This window comes from Tachysurus vachellii, chromosome 17 (genome assembly GCF_030014155.1).
Source record: "Tachysurus vachellii isolate PV-2020 chromosome 17, HZAU_Pvac_v1, whole genome shotgun sequence".
Classification (NCBI taxonomy): domain Eukaryota; kingdom Metazoa; phylum Chordata; class Actinopteri; order Siluriformes; family Bagridae; genus Tachysurus; species Tachysurus vachellii.
The window spans coordinates 16,230,165-16,252,133 of NC_083476.1; the positions used below are offsets into that span (position 1 = coordinate 16,230,165).

General features: G+C 36.2%; 2 protein-coding genes and 3 non-coding genes across 6 annotated transcripts in view; 3 read left to right on the top strand and 2 right to left on the bottom strand.

The window, feature by feature from the left end:
- Positions 1–21,969, bottom strand: part of LOC132860195 (methyltransferase-like protein 27) — a 242,299-nt gene that overhangs the window by 192,737 nt on the left and 27,593 nt on the right. The window lies entirely within an intron of this gene.
- Positions 515–587, top strand: trnav-uac (transfer RNA valine (anticodon UAC)). The gene has a single exon. It is a non-coding gene; the product is annotated as a tRNA-Val (tRNA).
- On the bottom strand, positions 829–900 carry trnaa-cgc (transfer RNA alanine (anticodon CGC)). The gene has a single exon. It is a non-coding gene; the product is annotated as a tRNA-Ala (tRNA).
- trnas-uga (transfer RNA serine (anticodon UGA)) lies at positions 2,363–2,444 on the top strand. Its single transcript has one exon. It is a non-coding gene; the product is annotated as a tRNA-Ser (tRNA).
- The window catches only part of rap1gap2b (RAP1 GTPase activating protein 2b), a 39,072-nt gene continuing 20,357 nt past the window's right edge, over positions 3,255–21,969 (top strand). The window contains exons 1-2 of one of the 2 annotated variants that reach the window (XM_060890742.1): positions 3,255–3,468; positions 9,963–9,998. In XM_060890742.1, the coding sequence (XP_060746725.1) occupies positions 3,425–3,468; positions 9,963–9,998 (80 nt within the window). In that variant the 5' untranslated portion in view covers positions 3,255–3,424. Of the gene's footprint in view, positions 3,469–9,962; positions 9,999–14,324; positions 14,445–21,969 lie in introns of those variants that run through there. The other variant, XM_060890743.1, reaches the window with a different exon arrangement.

Below are 21,969 nucleotides of genomic sequence, written 5' to 3' on the forward strand. Positions count from 1 at the left end.
TCAGAGGGACAGTCCATGTTGGACGTTTGGGGGACAAAGTTAGGGAGGCGAGATTAAGATGGTTTGGACATGTTCAGAGGAGGGAGAGTGAGTATATTGGTAGGAGAATGTTGGACATGGAGCTGCCAGGCAGGAGGCAAAGAGGAAGGCCAAAGAGGAGGTATATGGATGTAATTAATGAGGATTTGAAGCTAGTGGGTGCAAGTGTTGAGGATGCAGAAGATAGGGTTAGGTGGAGAGAGATGATTCGCTGTGGCGACCCCTAAAGGGAAAAGCCGAAAGAAGAAGAAGAAGAACTATAAAAATGTTTTATTAATTAAAAAATATGTCTCATTCTTTCTTTTGGCAGGTGGTATAGTACAAACAATAATGCTGCAGTACTGCAGTAGAAGAATAAGTTGTTGCGAGAAGGCTTAAACACTAAAAAATGAACGAGGAAGGGCCTGAGCATAACAGGCACATATGTTTATCGTATAACCCATTTAAACAACTTGGTTGGAGGCGTTTTTCAGCTGGTTCCATAGTGTAGCGGTTATCACGTCTGCTTTACACGCAGAAGGTCCTGGGTTCGAGCCCCAGTGGAACCACAAATATGTTTATATTTTTCTTATTTCAGATTAAAAAGTTGGATGCATTTATAAGTAAATAAATAAATGTAAATGTCTTATATAAACATAAAATGTTATAATAAAAAGTAATTGAAAAAACAACTAAGCAGACATTCCAGTCAGCTAGCATTGACCACAAAAAAACTGCTAGATTTTATTATTATGATGTATTTGTTTTTTTAATAGTATAGGTTTCTATGAGTCTGTTTATAAAACCTTTTGGAGATGCCGGGGATTGAACCCGGGACCTCATACATGCGAAGCATGCGCTCTACCACTGAGCTACATCCCCACGTGACAAGCCGCGGGCGCAAAGAGAACCTTTAAAGCAATAACATGATAAGAAATATCAGAAATACTGATTATTATTATTATTATTATTATTATTATTATTATTATTATTATTATTATTATTATTCCGCCCTAGAAACGGTCGTGCAGCCCAAACCGTAAGGCCTAGAGAGCTCAAACTTGGTCAGATGGTAGTACTGGTCACAGTTACTCAGGGCCAAAATCTCAGCGGAATCGGGCTTCAGCGCCCCAAAACGTGTTTGTCACCATAACCCCTAAACCCCTAAAACCCCTATGTCCAAATCTCAAGTGCTTTATATCTTTGGAATCCTTGGCTCATGACTTAAAAAACGTATATCTCCAATTTCATAGATATATAAAAAAGGATGCACATCTTAATAAAATATAAAACTTTTTAGTAAATGCCATTTTAATTACTCTTATGGTCTAATGATCATTCACGTGGCTTAGAGAAATATTAATTTTGGGCTACGTTAAGAAGACTTGTTTAGTCTCAGACACATGTTAGGCAGTTTAAATATTTCCGAGTAAAACATACAGACATTCCTCATCCACGATAACAATATATTAATTTTGTTCACTGTTGCATCTAAAATAAAATGATCGGTATGGATGAGGGCCCAGGATAAATTTACACCCCTGCAGAGACTAGAAATGGCCGCCAGGGGGCGCCATTTTACAAATAGATGTTATACGATAACTGAATTAGGAAAGTAATGTGAAGCACGTCATAAAAACGCGCCCGAAAAACACAATTCGACTTACCAAATTCAAAGTGGTATAATATATATATTTTCTTTCCACAATAAGCCAAATTCATTTCCCCCTTTAAAGTTATAAACACAGTGCACGGTATTCGTAAAGTTTAACAAATAGTAGGAATCGATTTATGTGATGAATTCGTCACGATTTATGTGATATCTTCTCAGTAACGCCACTATTATCATCTGTAAATGTAGGACGTTCTGTAGACAGAACATTACGTTTCACAAATAAAAACGTCAACAGTTCTGTGTTTTAAATTTATGACGAATGACTGCGGCGGTTACAGAGACGTATAAGCGAAGTTTATATAAACATCTGAGTTGATGGATCTGTGACAGTGAAGACAACAGTATAAGCAATTTAATAATATTCTATGGTGTGTGTATATATACATACATATACACACATATATGTATATATGTATACATACGTATATATATGAGAGAGAGAGAGGGAGAGAGAATATATATATATACATACATATATATATATATATATATATATATATATATATATATATATATATATATATATATATATATATACATACATACATGGATATATATCCATATACAGGATATATATAGGATATAGGTTAAGTTATAATACAAATATGTATGTAGATTGGATTTACTTTTCTACCCTTTTAAAGGCCTTTGTACATGCTGTGGTTTCAGGCTGCGATGGCCGAGTGGTTAAGGCGTTGGATTTGAAATCCAATGGGGTCTCCCCGCGCAGGTTCGAACCCTGCTCGCAGCGTAGGAGCGCAGCTTTTTGTCTTTCTACATGTTTAGTTTGCAAACCTGTATCTCATCTATGTTTTAGTAGCCTACTTTTAACAGTTTGCAATGGTGGGCAAACAGCAGTGGAGCCTGACAACCCAGAGGTTGCTACAGAAAATCCTTTTGTACCTGATATGAATGATTAGGTGTCAAACAAACCATTGAAACCTGATTGTTGAATCACATCCAGCTTGCAGTGTGAGGTCATCACCTGATTATTATTGACACTCACTTGCAATCACATTATTCCCTTGAAATAACACATACTGTCTTACTTTACTTTTTACAAATTCTGTCTTCAGAGTCTGGGAATAGTCAAATCTGCCGGTATTTATGAGGCAGTAGTGATTGCAATAAAACAAAAAAAAACTTTATTTGTTCCTGTCAATCCCATTACAGTCAGCCCATTTATGAATCAGTAAATAGCTGTGGTTAATGGACGATGACTAAAATGACAAATGGTGCTTGTGATCAATATCTAAATAGATATATAAATAAAGCTTATGAATAATCATTGGGCTTTTTTTACTCCAGCAGTGTAAAAAAAAAGGCCCAGAGAGGACCAGTGACAGAGAAAGTGGTGAGAGAGAAAATGAGAGTGAGAGAGAGAGAGAGAGAGAGAGAGAGAGAGAGAGCAATGACTGCATCCAGCCCCACCTCTCCCACCCTTCCTTCCTTCCTCCCTCTAGTTCTTGCTCACTCTCAGCATGTGTGGAGTTAAGTGCTAAATTGAAGGAGTGGCAACATATAGCAAGTGCAGGTTTTAAAACTGTCACACAGAGATAGAGAGAGAGAGAGAGAGAGAGAGAGAGAGAGAGGGAGGTGGGGGCTGAAGTAAAATTAGTGGAAGAACAGAAAGAGACCCACACACCTCATCACAGAGAGACGAGGGAGTAAGCGTCCAGAGTAAGAGGGAGAGAGAGTGGGAGGAGAACAAAGAGTGGGAAAAAGGCAACCATGCTGAGGAGAAAGAGGAGCGTATCCTTTGGAGGATTTGGATGGTAGGTACTTCACATGCAGCAGCATCAGCTGCTAGCTGTGTGCTAACTAGACAGAGTGTGAATGTGTATGTTCCAGATCCTGTGTGTGTGTAAAGCTGACACAGAGACTGTGTGTGCATGATTTGAATGATGAGTTATTGGGTCATTAATATGTGTTTATGTTGCATTAATATTTTTATGATTTTGAACATGGGTTTAAATTTGGATCATAAACTAAAAATCAGGAAAATAAAGTTTCAGAAAATGCCTTCTGTTCTGAAAGCTACAGCATGCAAACATATGATCCAAGTTCATATGTACAATATTTTAAAACTAGTACAAACCATAGTCATGAAACCATTTAAGAACAGCATTGTGCTTTAGCAGTTCTGGAAACAATGTACCAAGAAGAGGAACAGCACTTATAGATTGTGTTAGTGATGATAATGAAGGTGTTTACCAGCACTTCAGCATTTTAGCATCTGTTTGTTCACACTGGTTTTATATCAACACTATAAAGGTGCTCTGTCTCTTACAAGCATACAAAAATACAATCTATAGTGGCACCTGAGCGTGTAATTAATTATAAACCTCTCCTAACTCTAAATAAAGGGTGTCAGCTTCCTAAAGATATCTTTTTCAAAAAGAAAATTACTTAGGGTTTCCCCTCATTTTCACTGCAGTAGATTTGCCAAGATATTTTAATAATGCATACATCATTAGTTTTCTACTGGATCTATGATTGTAATAGAGCCAACAATTGATACAAATTTCCATTGTTTTTTTTTTTTTGTGTCCATGCATTACACACACTCAAATTACACTGAGTTCCTCATGAACTGAGTCAGGAAGAGGCAGGAGATATGGCCCAAAGTTTGGAGGCAGTTGTATATCAGAACTTATTCAGGTTCTAAGAAATTTCCAGCTTAATTTTCAAAATTGAACAAATGATTGCAATGTTTTGGTCAAATATGTATAAAAAAGGTTCCATCTCCTGTCTAGGGTTTGTTTATAACCAAGAACATCATTAGAAACCTTTCAGGAAAAAAAAAGGAAATCTTAATCTTACTGGTTAACGTCCTTTATAACGACCCTTTGACTCTTTTTTCTGATGACTTCTGATTGTGTGTTTAGTGCCAGGTGATGACAGAAACAGTGTATCACACTCTGACTAACCAAGCATTCTGTTCAGTTTGGCATATCTACTGTTTCGCTTCATGTCTTTCTCAGAGCCAGGGTTGTTAATAATGTAGAAGAAATAGCAGAAGCTTTGCCTCTGTGCCTGTATATGGATGTTCAAATATTTAAATATTTGAAACGTACTGTATATTTAGATATATGGGAGATGGATATAGGGGATTAGATTGAAAAGACTGATGTTTCCTTTTGCCTGTCAATTTGTACACTGGAAAGATCAAATGTACACAATTTTGTGCTTACAGTAAATGTGGTCGATCAGCTTACGTAATTAATTAATGCAGTGAAAGTCTATCCCAAAATCTTGAACCCTGAATACATAGACATGCACTTAAAATAGCTGATCACACCACATCTAGTTCTTCAAGAATGTCACACACGTGTGGTTGAACTTTAGTGGGACTTGCTCTGAATTGTATACATGAACAAACATCACTGTTTAGCTAACATTATGGAGGCAGCCATCTTAGAAATCTGGAATCACTTTGAACTCCAGACATGTGTGAATTTTCTATAACTGACACTTCCACAACATTAAATGAAAAAAAGAAGGGGTGAAGTTGGACCTTATCTAGCTTCTCCTTTGGTGCAGGTGAACCAAATGTCCATGACAACGTGTCTATTGTTCCATGTTCTACAGCGTCTGATGGGTTACGGCTAGGGTTTAGGTTTAAGGTTGGGGTTAAGGGTTAACCTACAGGAGCAGTGTGCTCAGAACAAGCTCCACCCACTGGACTTTTGACTCTAAATATCTCCAGTTGATTAATTTCCTAAGTAAAGTGTCATCTCTTAATGTATTTTGCTTATGCAATTGTGTGCTTTATTTAGTGACAACACTTTGGGCAACATATGGGTGAGACGGTTAGATGTCCATTTAGGTTTGGCAAAATAGTGTATGTAAGTTAATTATCTATAAAAAAAATAGTTCATGTTAGCACAGACCACCTGTTTACACAATCTTTGTGCATCAGCTTGTATTCACTGTGAGAAAATTTGTCTCATGTGCACACACCCTTCCTCTCTTGTCACCCACATCCCCACCACACCCAGGCAAACCGCAAGCCCCAAAACACTACCTCTAATTCGATCAAAGCACACACACATACAATGCACGAATGGAAAAGAGTACTGAGCTTGCAAAAAATCACATATGATATAAAACGAGAAGTAGTAATATGTGATGTTTCACTTTTGAGTCTGAAAAGGCAGGTGTCTAAACACACACTTTCTCACACACACACAAACACACACGCACACTTGCATGTTTCTGTTAAAACCTACAGACAAGTTGTGGTGGGAAACTTGAGTAAAAATACTTTCAATGTAGCAACAATTCACTTGAGTACATGTAAAAACTTTAAAATGGTGCATGTACTGTGTCATGAAGGATAAAACCATGAGCAAGTCATACTGTATCTGCTTGTGTGATTGCTTTAGAAAATATTTTAATGGTAAAGTGAACACCTCCTCCATTATCAATAGTATGCAAAGGAAGTTAATGTTATCTAGCTCATGTAAATTCATACATGCGTCTAGATACCTTTCATAAAAAGATGCCTCTTAGATAGTATTTAACACAACTGCTTAAAGTTAAAGCAACTGCTACTGAATATCCAAGTAATATGTTACGGCTAATAGAGAGCTTACATACTGAAAAACATTAAATGATCTGGGTAGTTAATCTTGCTCACTAAGCTGTATCAGCTAACATGTACACGTTTCAGCAGGTTGAACGTTCAGCTGTGAGATAACAATATTTCCATGGATTTCTCCTTGGGTAATTTGCAGCTCGTTCTCATTCTGTTTAAAACCGATGATACCTGATATATTTGGCCAGGGATGCTTGAGTCTCTCCACTGTCTTAGACATTTCAGCATTGCTACATCAACAATTAGTGCCTGAAGTCCAGACTTTTGGCAGGAAACTGCTATACTGTATTTTGATTAGGTCTTGAAATTGAATTCTTTTTAATTGCACTGGGTGAATGAACGGTTTAGATGTGTTTACTCTGCACTTATTAGGACCCCCATGAAATGCTCAGTAGTTTCTGCAAATTTTATACGCTGATGCAGAACCAGCTTTTCCAAGCTAAAACATGTATTTGTGTAGGTCTAACCAACAGTAATCTAGTATTGTTCAACAACTTCAAATTTGTGTCGATTCAAGTAACAGTAAAATGTACTGTTCATTTTAACACAGCAACCAAGATGACTGAGAAGTAATTCATAGGCTGGCCTTTTTTTAATGATAGCTCTTGCATTTGCTAATTAATGCTAATTAATGTGTTATCAGAACTGCTTAAACTGCTTTATATTAATATAAAGCATTAATACTAGTTCATGTTTTATCTTATTAGCTGTTGCATTTGCCTGTTGTCTTTAATTCTAATTCATGTATTTTAGTAGTTGGACTACTGCTCAGAAGGTTGTGAGTTAAAATCCCAGGGCCATCAATCTGCCACTCCTTGGCCCCTGAACAAGGCTCTTAACCCTCAGTTACTCAGCTGTATAAATGTAATTCACTGTAGATAAGGGTGTCTGCCAAATGCCATGAATGAAGTTAATGTATTATACTATTAACTATAATGCTAGCACTTGCATTTGCTTAATTTGCTAGCACACTATCTATAATGCTAGTTCATGAGTTAGCCTTTTATCTATAATGCTAGTTATTGTGTTTGCCTGGTTTCTATAATGCTTATTTATGGGTTGTTTATTTCTATGGTAATTCATGGATCTTAGTAAATAGCGTTTACCTTTATGGTGTTTGGCAGAACCCCATATCCAGAGTGACATACAAAAAAATGTGGTGTCTATCAATGAATACATCAGTACTGGTTTGCTAGGTTGCAGACCTTGAATACCATCCGTCTAAAACTGTGAGAGCACACAAACTATATTCACTATATTTATAGTAAAATCGTGGTTGTGTTCACTAGTTCACTCTGACTTTCTATGATCTGGGTTCAGGTTTATGTAGTTTATGCATATGATATGTCTCACTCTGGCATTTCTGTGTGTTGGTGTTTAGAAGGTTACAGTTTTATTAGATGACCTTTCCTGCATGTCAGTGTGAGTAACATTGAATCTGCCTCACTCTAACTAAAACCGACAGCAAAATAACACAGGGATAGACCTACTTTATGTGGGGAAATAAGGCGGGTCACAAACTTGTGCTAGTTTCATAGACATTGGTTGGTTCACAATTGATGAGCTGCATTAGCAGAAAATGGTATTTACAGCTATTTTCTTCTGTCTCCAATCTATTAACAATTTGATTGTAGCTTGAAATCAACACTGGTCCTCTAATCATGTACCTTCACACATTCATATTAATGGAAGCCCTGGCCATGCATTATTAAATTTTTTCTTTCTGTATTATTGTGATCACAACTTAATTTTCTATCTAAAAGTTGTTTTATCATGATCAGGACATTTCTTGTTATATTGACGTAACAAAAGTTGATTTCTCATGATAACTTAATTTCACCTATGATCTCGGCATAAGATCATCTTCTAGAGGCAGCAGAAGTGCAGTAACGCAGAATCATTGATGATCACATTCACTTTTACTTTGATCAGGAACTCAAACTGAAACAGCTCTCTGTCTGTCAGTGATTGGTATTTATGATGGAGATTTCAGACGCTAACAAGCACATACACCAGAAACATTTGCAAGGCATGAGAGTTTGCTCGTGATACGATAACGTCATGAGAAAACCTTTTTGTTATGTCGATATTATGAAAAAAGTTGTTATCACAAGAAAACAAGAAAAAAATATAGAATAATGCATGGCCTGTTAGTATAATAAAGTAATGAGTTGAACAATTTATAATAATAGAATAATAATTGTAATATGTTAAAATACGCTTTTAAAGTTCAGGCTGTTTCTGTATCTTCCTTCTAATTTATGACACAATCCGGAAGAATTGAGCCTCTATTACCTCTTTAAGTGGACTACAGCCTTTCAAATGTGACAGATGAATTAGCATTATAGAAGACAGACAAATTCATGAATTAGCATTATCGGAAACAGGATAATCCTTGAATTAGCATTATATTACAGAGAAAAACTGAATTTGCATTACAAGAATAACTCATGAATTAGTGCTCTAGCAAGCAGCTCTGAGTGCTGAGGCTAATCACAGAGCATACTGTTCACTTCAGTCACTTTTAGCTGACATTTAGACATTTAGCTGAGGAAAAATGCAGCTTCTCATTGGACTGGCTGGATAATGGTGTTTAGTATATTATTTCCTTGGATGACTAGAGAAATAATATAATGTTCTGATTATGATATATATATATTATATATATATATATATATATATATATATATGTTCACTCCCAATACCACTAGCATGCAGATTTTTTCCCACTGATTATATACAAGCTTGTTTTGCTCATAGAAGTAAAATTCACATCAGACAAATAATTTATGTGTGTGTTTATAATGTCTAATGAACATTACATATTCATGATAAAAAGGTCATTTCACAGACACACACATACACAAACAGTATAAATTATATAAATATGTTTTATAAAAATTAGAAATGTTTTTAAAGCATTTACTACTGCATATATCACATACATTTATTGTTATTTATGGTTATGAGTTTTATAATTAGAAAACATATGCATGTTAGTTTTTTATTTCTTGTTTTTTTTTTTTTTAGTTGTAACACCCTGTATCAGCTTACCAAGATATAGATACAGTCCTTACAGTTTTATTTCCTGGTTTCTGCAGATCATTCCTCAGTTGATGCACCCTGACAGTTGGTTGTACTTTTTTTTTAAATATGTACATATCTCCTGGGTTTCCTATCTACTTTTTGCTTCTGTGCTATCATATTTGGTTTAAAAGTCTAGTTAGTCATGTGTTCTGAGGGTTTGAACACTAGCAGATTTTTTATTTAGGAGTTTGGGTGTGGATATATCTTTGGTAACTTCGTCTGCCTGTACTCTTACCTTGTGATTGATACCTATTATGACACGTTTGTATGCATGTATTACATTCACCTGCCTCTGAAACGTCAGTGCAGCCTGAGCTGCTCTATCATGTTCGAGCACAAGTGAAGACAAAGGCAAAATTCTGCAGACCATAAAATGTGATATCTTTGTTTCTTATTCCTGTTCCCGAAGCACCCATATGCAGTACAGTTTACTGTCTTTTTTGCCCACAACACACTTGATTGTACCCATTGGCAGTTAACAAGCCTGAACTGGATTAAACAGGAATGTTAGAGCAGGGGATAAGTCAGAGACAATTTATTTAGATTTGATGACTAAATCTTTCTGTTTCTATCCAAATCCAGGATTGACAAACCATCAGTTACTGCTCTTCGATCCCGGTGAGTAATCTGCTTAAACACACACACACACCACACACACAGATACTTCTATATATATATATATATGTATATGTATGGTAAACAGTCACGGTAAACATACAGACTGCGTATTTGTAAAGAGATGGATTAATGGACATCCGCTAGGCTGATGACTGTGTAATTAGCATTATTCCTAGTTACAAAAAAGGCCTGCAAAGCTATATGATTTAAAATGTTACCGCTCTATCATTCAGGACTGCAAATGCAATCAGATTTCCATTCAGCAATGACATAATCTGTGTGAGGAACACAAATAGAACATGTTCAATTTATAAATGGATTGCAGCCTTGAGTTACGATCGACTGATTGTTCTGTTTGTTGCTTTGATTACACTTTATGTTAATAACATGCTCTACAGAGCAAATCAATCTGTAGATCTTAATAAACTCACTTTAATTAAATGTACATGCTCTACAAGGCAAATAAGTCTTTAAACGTTAATAAACTGCATGTTGTTTTTAAATGTATATGCTCAGCACATCATGTGGTAGCAGCAGTAGCTCAATACAAAAGATCCTGCAGATCAAGAGCTTCAGTTAATGTTCACATCACAAAGTTATTAGCTCTGTGACTTTCAAGGTGATATGATTGTTTCTGGCAGATGGCTGGTTTGAGTATTTCATAAACTGTGAATTTCACACACAACAGTCTCTAGAGTTTACACATAATTGTGCGAATTCTGTGGGTGAAAATGGCCTGTTGGTAAGAGAGGACAGAGGAAAATCACCATATCGGTATGAACTGCCAGACTCACACAAAGTTGTAGATTCAAAAAATCATCTGGTCTTAATCCACTCTTTAACTGTCAGGTTTCAGTGTTCACCCTTTTTCCCCATTCTGATATTTGTTGTGAATATTAACATAAGCGCTTGGCCTGAATGTGCATGATTGTATACATTGTGCTCCAGCCACATGATTGGATAACTGCATAAATGAGCCGGTGTACAGGTGTTCCTAATAAAGTGAACAGTGTGATAGATAGATAGATAGATAGATAGATAGATAGATAGATAGATAGATAGATAGATAGATAGATAGATAGATAGATTCAAAAACAAATCCCACAGTCCTATAGTCTCCTTCCTTTATTATTAAATTATAGTATTAGTATTAGTAAATTTAGTATTAAATGGCCTGTATTTGCTTATTTAAATCTGAGGATAGGATCTATAATGATTGTGAGCCACAGGTTTAATAATAAAGTTGCCTTATGCTTTTACAGTGAGAAACCTTTAGCAAATGGCAGAAATGTTGTGGTCTGTAAATAAGACAATGCTTGGAGGGAAGAAGCCATTAAAAACAAGTGACTAGTAAATTACAAAACTGAATTTTTTTAAAGCAAGCAGTAAATAAGCAATAACAATAAAAATAAACTGTAAGTGAGGCATTTATTTTTACTACTTGGTTAAAATTGCAGGCACTGCAATTATGTGTCATAAAAACCGATCAGTATGCAGCTAGAAAGCGATTTGTCTGAGAAAACAGACCTGTAATATTAATCCTAATACAAGTGAGCCTTGGTTATGGAAATGCTTGATCAGTACAATTGCTTGGTAAAATACCACCAAAGGGATTAATAATAAACATGTAATGAACATAAACCGTTGCAACAATTCTCTGACACTGGAAAGTCTTCAAGACAAATGGTTTTGCACTTTGTGGTTTCTCTGTAACAACTTTAGTAGAGAGAAAGAAAAAACAGACAACAGGAACCTGCCTATTCCACAACATTAAATAAATAAAAACGTGTTAGCACTGGCAATTTGTGTGGTATAAGGGGAATAAAACACTTTGGGGCATTGACTGTTATTGACAAATAATCATCATAGTGCCTCCTCTCTCGCTCTCTCTCTCTCTCATGGGGAATTGTGAAGGACTGCTAAAGTGCTATTTGTTGGCAGGGAATAAGTGAGGATGAACTGGCTGAATGAGGTCGTGACTGCATGGCTGTCTCACATCTATTTACTCTCATACACATGGAAATGATTCAGTGTTTAGCCCCAGATCTTGCTGGCTGCCATGTCTCCCCCACAGAAACAATGCAAACCAAATTTTAATATTTCCAGGTTTAGTGTCTACTACTGTGGGCACAAATGCTCACAGTATGTGCAGAGTGCATTTTATTTATAGCATTCCCATTTATAAGATGGATTCTTTGAACCTGTAGTGGCTCTGGACCCTCTGATGTCCCCTTTGTGTTGCCTATGAATCAGCATGCATTAAAGCCCTGAGCCATTATCCCTTGTTGATTAGATGAGTAATGCTCTTCAGGCCACCACAATAAGTGAAATTTAATGAGAGAATAAGCTGCAATCCAGTTGACCAAAAATTAACAGGATGTTCAAATTCTAACAATTGTAGTTGATCAGCCAAAACCTTTCTCCTGTTGTTTTCCCCATCTTTGCATTTCGTTTTTAATGAGGAATTTTGAAAAAGTAAGTATTTATGAAGTTCATAACAGACCTTAATTACGAGCCACAGAATTTCCAGCTTTCTGACACAGTTACACTTCCAAGCTTTAAGAGGCAGGGCCTTTGTTGTCCAAGATTTCCAAATGATATCATAGGTAAACATCCTGCAGTGGAAAACAACAATAATAATGTTGCTATAGAAACAATAATGTATTAGAACAAGTGCCTTAAAAGATACCTTACAGCCTGTACTACTGTATCAACATCTTCTGACTATTCAGATTTGAGAATTCAAAAGGTATGAAAGATGTATATTGAAGTACGCGTTCAGTAGTGGGGACGTGTCCAAAAGCTAAAATTACACCTACAAATCAGTGTCAGTGTTGTGTAACTGGAAGCCAGTTATGTTCACTTTGGCGAATTTACAGTGGTAACAGGTGGTATATCCACATCTCAGCCTTCACCTGCTGTTCAGTCTCCCTGACTACAGAGTGCACAGTGTGCCAGGCACAGAGGCTGGCAGGACTGCTACAAGCAGCCCGTTCACATAACACTATAATACAGTGTTCTCCTTGTACGCCCAACAAAATTCCAAGTGCCTGAATATAAAATCTCATGCTAAGACTCAGCCATATGCTGTTTTCTACATGTTGTGCTTGGTGACTCTTTATACATTTTGCCTTGATCTGGAAGGACTGCACTGGTAAAGGTTATCATGTTTGCTTATGCCAGTAGAAGGTCAGCACTAGCCTAGATGCTAATTGGAAATGTTTCAGCAGGTTGCTCGGGGATGTCTTTTAGGCTGTGATTTTTTTAATCACAGCTCTGACATCAGACCGATCTTCGTGTTGTTTTTGCTTGGCTAAGCATGCAAATAGATGACAGAAGATGTCAGGAGGCTATGGAACAGATAAAACGCTGTTGGCAATAAGTGTGATTCATGATTGCAGTGCCATTTTGCCTTTTTAAAGTGAATATTAATCTAACAATAAGATTGAAAACAAATGTGTTAACCTACAGTATGTGAGACAACAGTCCAATTTTTGTAATGCTTCTTGGTTGATTGAGTAACAGGAGCTTTATTTTTTTTAATTTTTTTTTTTTGCATTGGTCTACAAACTAGCAGCATGTGGACATTTGAAATTATTTTAAATTCCACTGTATAATTTTGCATAAAAGAATTGCACTTTCCAAATGACCACTTTAATCAATATCACAAACTAAATAAAAAATACAGCATAAGAGCACAGGAACTTACTATGCAATTTCCTTTGGACTATGCAACTTCCTATTGAACATGTAACTTATGGAATGTGCCAAATATTTTATGGGGTGAATGTCTTTAGGTTTGATTAAATGATGTGTCACTAAAATGTACATTTTTCATAATCTATAATGGGGAAAAAACATTCACATATTAATGCAAAAATCTGAAGGTAATGCAATTGTAGTGCACTGAGCCAGGCAAAAATGCAGTTCTAGGTGACGTGGTATGAATTCACGTCGATTTATCCGCCGGTCTAGTTTGTTCATGATTTATTAAAGTATGTCAAATATCAACTCTCTGCTGTGTATGGTTAATTCCAAGTGTATATTATGCATCCTGTTAACATCTATGGTAATTAGTTCCTACCTCATTTCCACAGCCTGATTGTCTATCCAAATGTGTTATTTATCAAACCAGTCTTGACAGAGAGGGCACCTAGTGCTCACTGGGGTTTATATGGACATGGTCGCTCGCCACTTTTCTCCTGCTCTCTCTCTCTCTCTCTCTCTCTCTCTCTCTCTCTCTCTCTCTCTCTCTCTGTGTCTCTCTCTCTCTCTCTCTCCTCCCACCCCTTGCAGAAACAACAAAGTGAAGTGCTTCATATTCATCCTATGACAGTGTAATAAGTAGCCATTGCAAGCACATCTCTTGTTCCGTCCTGTGAGTGAAAACTGGAAATTGAGTAACTAGACAAGACACAGCACAGTGAACATGCCACGCAAATTGTGGTGAGTTTAGCATGCATATGAACAATGTATGTGTATGTGTGTGTGAATATAATGAAGTGAAAGTGCATACATACTGTATATGCACATTTGTTTTCATTTTATTGTGGTGTTGCATCCACAGCATTAGCTGTTTTATGCATGATTTATGTAGAGATGGTCAACTTTTTTGACTCATTTATATTATATTATACTATATTTATTTTTATATGGACAAACGGACAAATAACGGGTTTACTTCTTGCTTACAATGTTGTTAAAGAATTTGATGGGATTAGTGTGTGTAGCTGGACTCCCGAGAGACGACATGCATGTGTAGAAAACGTTTGTTAAAGGAATAGAGCTTTAACAAACGTTTTCTACACATGCATGTCGTCTCTCAGAAAAATTCTCTAAGAAAAGAATAGAATTTGCTTATAATGGATGTTCTCAGGGCAGCTATAAGGGCAATCAGCAGATGTTTAAACTATTTGACTAATACACAACTGTTTCATTCTAACAATGTCCTTTAGCATTGCTGACATTTATTCTGCATTTTTATCCCATTTTTACAACAATAGTACAATACAGTAAAAAGTAATTCCAGTTACTTACATGTTCCCAGAGGTTTTGTGGTATCTATGCCGTCACAGGTTGTGGTTTGATGAGTTGACATTGGTAACAAAGAACCACACATTATTCTCCCTGAAAAAAAAATACAAAAACCTTTGACTTAAGAATTCATGAGTGTGGCATTAATTATTATTACTACTGTTGCCCACTGCAAATGCTGGCAAATGACAAATGAGAATAATCTTTTGTGTGTTCCTGTGATCAGGATATCAGTCCAAGATAAATAACCTGTTGTAGTTAGTATTATATAACTAAAAATGGCTCCCAAGTTCTGGGAGCAAAAAATGTATTTGAAAGATTGTCAGATTACAAGATTACAAGATCTGATTACAAGTTCATATTCTGACAATTCCACAGCCTTCTGTGTCCAGGAGACAAATCTGTCTGTACTCTCTGGATAAGAGAAATTGTTTATTCTTTCTTTTGTCAATCACAGCAACTGTAGCCATTTATGGATGTCTATAAGCTTATGTACGGTATGTGGAAGAAGGCAGACAGCAGTTTGAACACACAGGGTTTCTTGGTTTCGGATGTCTTGGAGAAAGCATGTGCATGTCTTAACTATCCCTGGTGGTAGCTATAATATGATAGAGGAGAGATGCTGGGTGGTGAATTGCCAAATTGGGTTGGATTCGGGGCAGGGGGAAAAGAGGAAAAAATCAAAAAACAGTTTGGGATGTGCTATAATTAGAAAATTATCAACCTCCAATTGTTAGAAGTAATTTACACCACCCTTTTTTATTTATCCTTTATTTAGTCACAGAAGATCTTCTTGAAGGGAGTCCTGGCCAGGATGGCAGTACTGAATACAGAATAATTTCACACATTGAAATATATACAATACATAAAACAACACAAGACAAAAAGCCAAAAAAAGTGAAAGGGGCCATACCAGGGATATCTATCAGATTTCACCTCAGGTCAAGAATTATATTAAACAGCAACATTTTTCCTTTAGTTTGTAAAAAACCTCAAAAGTATTCAAAGAATAAAGGGTTTTTAATGTAATGGTATTTCGTAACTATTTTAGTAACATGCTTCAGAGTATAAAAAGAGAGCTCTTCTTTTAAAAATCACTCCTAAAACAAACAATGCTTTAACGCTGATACAGTATAACCGTCATCCCTGTAGTCCTCATGGGCAGCAATTTAATTACAATATGCTATCACTGTTTATATCATTCTGCCCTAAACTCTGCTCTTTCTGCCTGTAGAATCTCCTCAAATTAGATTTTTGGATTTCTTCTGCCTTTGAATTGATGTTTATAAAAAAAATTTAAGTTTATATACATTTTGCCATATCCCTGAATGCTCTTTCACTCTCTATACTGTATCACTGCCATCATCTCTCTCTCTCTCTTTCTCTCTCTCACTCTCTCTCTCTCTCCTTTATAGAGGGTAATGGTGCCTTCATCTGATGAAAAATAGATGTGTAGCCTCAAGTCGAAGGTGCTCAGACAGGCAGAAAAGTGTTACACAACCAGTTTTGAATGCTGGTCACAGAATCAGCAGGATTGCGTTTCATTCTTCTTTCTTTTGCCAAAATTTAGCGGAATACAGACAAATACGCATATAAATATTTTGTATAAGTAATTGTGTAAAGTAAATAAAATATTTGATTATCTCATGTCATGAGTTATAACCTGGCATTGTAGACAGCAATAATCACCCACAGTACATTATGTACATCTTTTTTTTGTTGTTGTTTTTTGGGAAACTTTCACTGTGCAACAGTAACTGATAACTTACACAATTTGCGCAAAACCACAGTAGATATTTAACTCTTTCGTTTTCCATTGCAGACCAGGTTTAGCGTGAACGTTGAGGACAGTAGTGTTGCCTAACGCTGCCTGCTGAGTCTGTGATCTGCACAACTTTACACTGAGCACTTTCTCTTCTCTCTGCTGTGAAACTGAGCAGGGAATCGAAATCGACATGAAAGTTTTGCTTACGCCAGATACACCAGATAGCCGGCTGGTGTGAAATTTCATTATTTCGGGTGGAGGTTGTTATTTTTTGCAGAAGTTATGAATTACTGTTGGAATCGATTTCAGATATTTATCATTTGGGTACATAGTTGTTAATGTGCTTTATTGTGCAACAACAGCAGCAGCAACAACAATAATAATAACAATAATATATACATGTGTATAGTATATATATGGGTACATACCTTAGTGGTTTCCAGCATTGACAAAGTTAGTTTTATGCTTTGACAGGGTTGTTGTCCTGCTGAAAAAGTATTCTGCATCTTATATATGAAGAGCTTCATTGTTTCAAAAGTTTTTTTTGCATCTTTGTTATTTCCACGGTATTGAATAATCAAATGTGTAGTGCACACGTAAAGATGTGCCACATAAAACCATCCATCAATTATACATGGCGTAATGGAGAAGAGTGGTTTCCTTTTCCTACCAACACTTTACCAGTAGAGGGACCTACATTCACACACACTGATATACGCTTGTATTTTTAGAAAGCTGATGACGGCCAGATTATGATTTACCCTCCGTTCATAATTACAGAGATTAGTGAAAAAGAATGATTAGGCAGAAGAATTAAGCAGGAAATACAAAAATAATGCTGTTTCTGATTTGTGTAGCCAAGCCCACGATTCCTTTATGTGCGTTTTACTTAATTCCCTTAATGTTTAATATTTATCTTCTCCATTATTAGGTAATAACATGAAATACCACAGCTTATGCCATTTCATTCCTATTTGAGCTTTGGGATTTGTATTTGCATTTATTATCGATTTACAGATTATTATTAAAATATTCTTAAAGCATATTATTCAGTTCTGTTTCTGAAGTATTTAGCTACAAATGTAACCCTTATATTTACTGATGTGACGAATGTAACTCTATTATCTGGAGGCTTGAGAGATTAGATTTCATCGACTCGTCCTTTAAAACAGAGAAGAGTTAGTTTTCAGTTTGCTAGTAACAGTCTAGATAAAAAGCTAAGCATGAATTAGCATGAATTATGTTTAACTAAAGCCACACACAGCACATTTGTTTTCCAAGTTTATCCATATTTAATGAAGTCACTGTGGTGGAAGGCAACAACATTGGAATTTATTGATTATCCTTGAGGGTGTCTTAAAGAGTTCATTTAAACAATTAATAGCTGAATGAAAACAAGCTAATTTGGCTAAAGAAAGGTAGGTCTTCCTCTGAGACAAATGCTTATAGAATTTCAGACCTGTTACTCTTGCATAGCAAACAGGCAAGAATGGAATTGTATAGATAATGATTAAGCTCACATGTTTAAAAAATGTGAGATATTCTGTTTAATTAAAGAATAAATGGTGAATCGTGGTCCTAGTGAAAAAGGTTTTAATGTCCCGATGATTCAAATGCGAGTGCACAAGTAAAGATATATGTGCATATGAAACCATCTGTTTATTATAAATAATGTAATGGAGAAGAGCAGTTTTGTTTTCCTATCTTATAATAATCCTGCACATTAGACCTATTTGTAATTCATAATATCTCCTCCCAAAACATATATCTGGCTAAATTATTGACATCTTTTGAAAATATTAATAAATGCAAACAAATGATTATGCTTGCAAATAATGTTTTTTTAATTGTTTCTAGTATTTGAAATATTATAATTGAGGTTACAAACATGTAAACATTTTTTGGTTAATAATTACCATGATGAAATTAAAAGAGCTTTTTTGATTAAAAAAAAGTCATGTAACGAATATAACAATATAAGTTTCTAATTTGCCAGGACCAGGACACATGGGAATGCTGCAAAAATAAAAACAACCAGAAATCTAACAGTTTAGTTGATTCTAGAAGTCGAAGAGTCTCAGAATTAGCAGGGCATCCAAAACTGTATGAATTTTAGATTATGTTAAAGAAGAAGCTTTGTCTTCATCAAGCTTCATCAAGCATTCTGTCCATGTGGTATGTACTGTATGTGCTTGATAAAAATGAGGAGTGCATATAGCTACATATAACTAATATTTACTATAATGGTTCATAATGTTAATATTTAATACATTTACATTTGTTTAAACTTCTGTAAATATTTTTGTGTTCTTTGACTAAAAGGATGTTTAGTGCAACTCATTGTAATTCTCATTATTCCATGTGTTATCATCATCGCCATACCATCACCACCATATTGCTGTTGTGTGTGTGTGTGTGTGTGTGTGTGTGTGTGTGTGTTAGATATATGAGTATGTATTATATATCATTATCCTTTCTTTCTTTCACATGCAGCCATACAGTGTTTTCATAGATCCAATTCAGCCTCTCTCTCTCTCTCTCTCTCCAACTCACTCTTTCTCTCTCTGTGCAATGTCAGACAGGTTTTGGCCTTTTCCTTAAGTTCAATACAAAATTATTTCTGGAAACAATGACATTTTGGCTTGCAAAATGCAGCATTTCTGCCTTGATGACTACAGGAAGTGGAGGAGGAGTAAGTTGTGAGTCTGCTGACATTATCCATTATGTATCTACACGTGTTGCTAACTGTTGGCCTCTAACCCAGAGAAAGCTCAGAGAAAGAGAGACAAACACACGCTGTAAAAGGTCAGAGAGAGAACAGGTGAATAAAAGCGATGGGCACAGGATGCTAGAGAAAAAAAAGGAAAGCCTGTAGGTCAGCACTGTTTCATTTGCACTGGGCACAAATGAAAGGCTATGCAAAGGAAAGATAGAGGAAGACATGAGCATGAGCAGTGATGGGGCAAGAGCAGACATAGCAGCTTCCCTGCTGAGCACACCACCTATTGCAGCACCACATGCATCAAAGGAGGGTTTTTGTCAAGCTGGAAAGGCAGATAAACCTGTCTCTGTGTCCTCACATGTCTGGTGTCAAGAATAATTGGTGTCCTTTCTGGGAACATGCATATTCAAGCAACGGCCTGACATCGTATCCTGGGTGTATTTCTGTCCAGTGTTCCTAGATTAGATCCATATATTGCATATATATACCATGCAAACCAGGTTCTTAGAATGTAGTCAGTTAGAGATTGTAAAAAGTCTAGACAATGTTTTTCCACTGTTCAACTGTCCAGGTTCTCAGATGAAAGTATTAGAGAGAATGTGGTCTTCTGCCATTTTAGTCTGTCTCTGTCTCAAGATTTGGTGCATTGTGTTTTCTGAGTTGCTTTTTCTGTTCATCACAGTTGTAAAGATTAATTATTTGAGTTATCATAGCTTTCCTGTCAGCTCAAACTGGTTTCACCTTTCATCATCTCTCATAACTGTCTCATAAAATGTATTTTCAATGAGTAGAACTTGTGAGATATATCTATATATATATTTAAATATTTAAAAAGATACTCACACCAGTCCATCCAGGCACCAACAACCATGAAATCACCGAAATTACATTTTCCCTCATTCTGATGGTTGAGCTGATCTCTTGACCTGTATCAGCATGATTACATGCATTCTGCTGCTAACAAATGATTGGCTGTTTGGATAGTTGCATTCATGAGCAATACCCACCAAAGAAAGTGGAATGTGAGTATGTAAATGATCAAAACTAATGAGGGAATATAGTTAAGAATACCGGCAAAAATAAACCACCATGGCTCCATTACAGTTCCATAGACCTGTACACACATTCACACCGAGATCCAATGCCATGGTGTGTTTAAGCTGTGTGTGTGTTTGTGTGTGCGTGTAGAGCTGTCACACATGGCCATGCACACTAAACACCTGTCCCTGAGCATGTCTCCCATCTCATCAGCTGTGAGTGCTTATCGAGGCGCAAGAGTTTCTGCCTCTCTTTGCCTGTCTGCTTGAATGAATGGTCTTAATGAAGCACTCTGAGTCTATACAGCGCTATAGACTGCATTTAACCTCCAGCCTTCACAGCCATCGATTTCTCTTTGACTTTTCCATCACACTGCAGACAACAGGTGTCTATTGCGCTCTTGCTGTCTGCTTTACTGAAATAGAAGTCTCATCTACAAGGATGACATACATCTATTTTGTTAATAAAGGCTATAAACAATTATCCAGTATTTCATGTAATGTTGCTGTGTTAATCAAAATAGTTATATATTTTTATGTTATATACTATATATCTAATAGGAGGATTTGCTCAGTCTGTCCTAGATTGGTTGTGGATTAGTGGATTGGAAGCCCATGTAAAGAGACAGATAACACTCTCATTGAGGACAAGAGAGATGTATCATCATCATACAGTATCATTAGGGTTGTAATTCCGTGTCTCTTTAGTGCTCCAAATATCCATTTCCATATTCAGATACAGATCCAAACTCGGCCTGGTCTAAACCGGATGTGTTTTTATTTTTTATTCTTTTGTCTTTAAAAAAGTATTAGAAATGTAAAGAGGCAGAGGAAAGGAGAGTTCCTCTCTCTCAGCTACATCACAGTTAAAAATGGATCTCATGACGAGTCATGATCTGTCAAGAAATGTATTTTTCAATATAGAAAATAAATAAAAAGCCGCATGCATTTGTGGACTGCAGCTTCTGAGGGAATGTTGGCATGGATATCTCATCAGTTTTAGAACACCTGCTTAGAAAATAACACCCTTAAGCATTTGTATGCATTCTCTGTGACTGAAAGTGTTAACACATCTGCCGAAGCCCCACATGCTATTTACCGCTAGGGTCAAACTAGTTGCATTTCACCTCTGCTTGGAATTTAATATGACTGCAATACTGTCTGTATGCCAAATTCATTCCATGTGTTAGAAAGGAAAGCTAGTTTTTACAGTGGACTCAGAATACATTATCATCTCCTCGTGAATAAGTATTGGCAATTGCAAGGTGCTGTGTGGAAACTAGATTCACAGGGACAGAGCAAATTTGCATGCTGGCAGCATCTCATTATTGACCATTCTTCTATGTGGGATAAAGACTCAATCGAAGCCATGTGACTTGACGTGATAGCCATTCACCAAAGTTAGGCATTCTT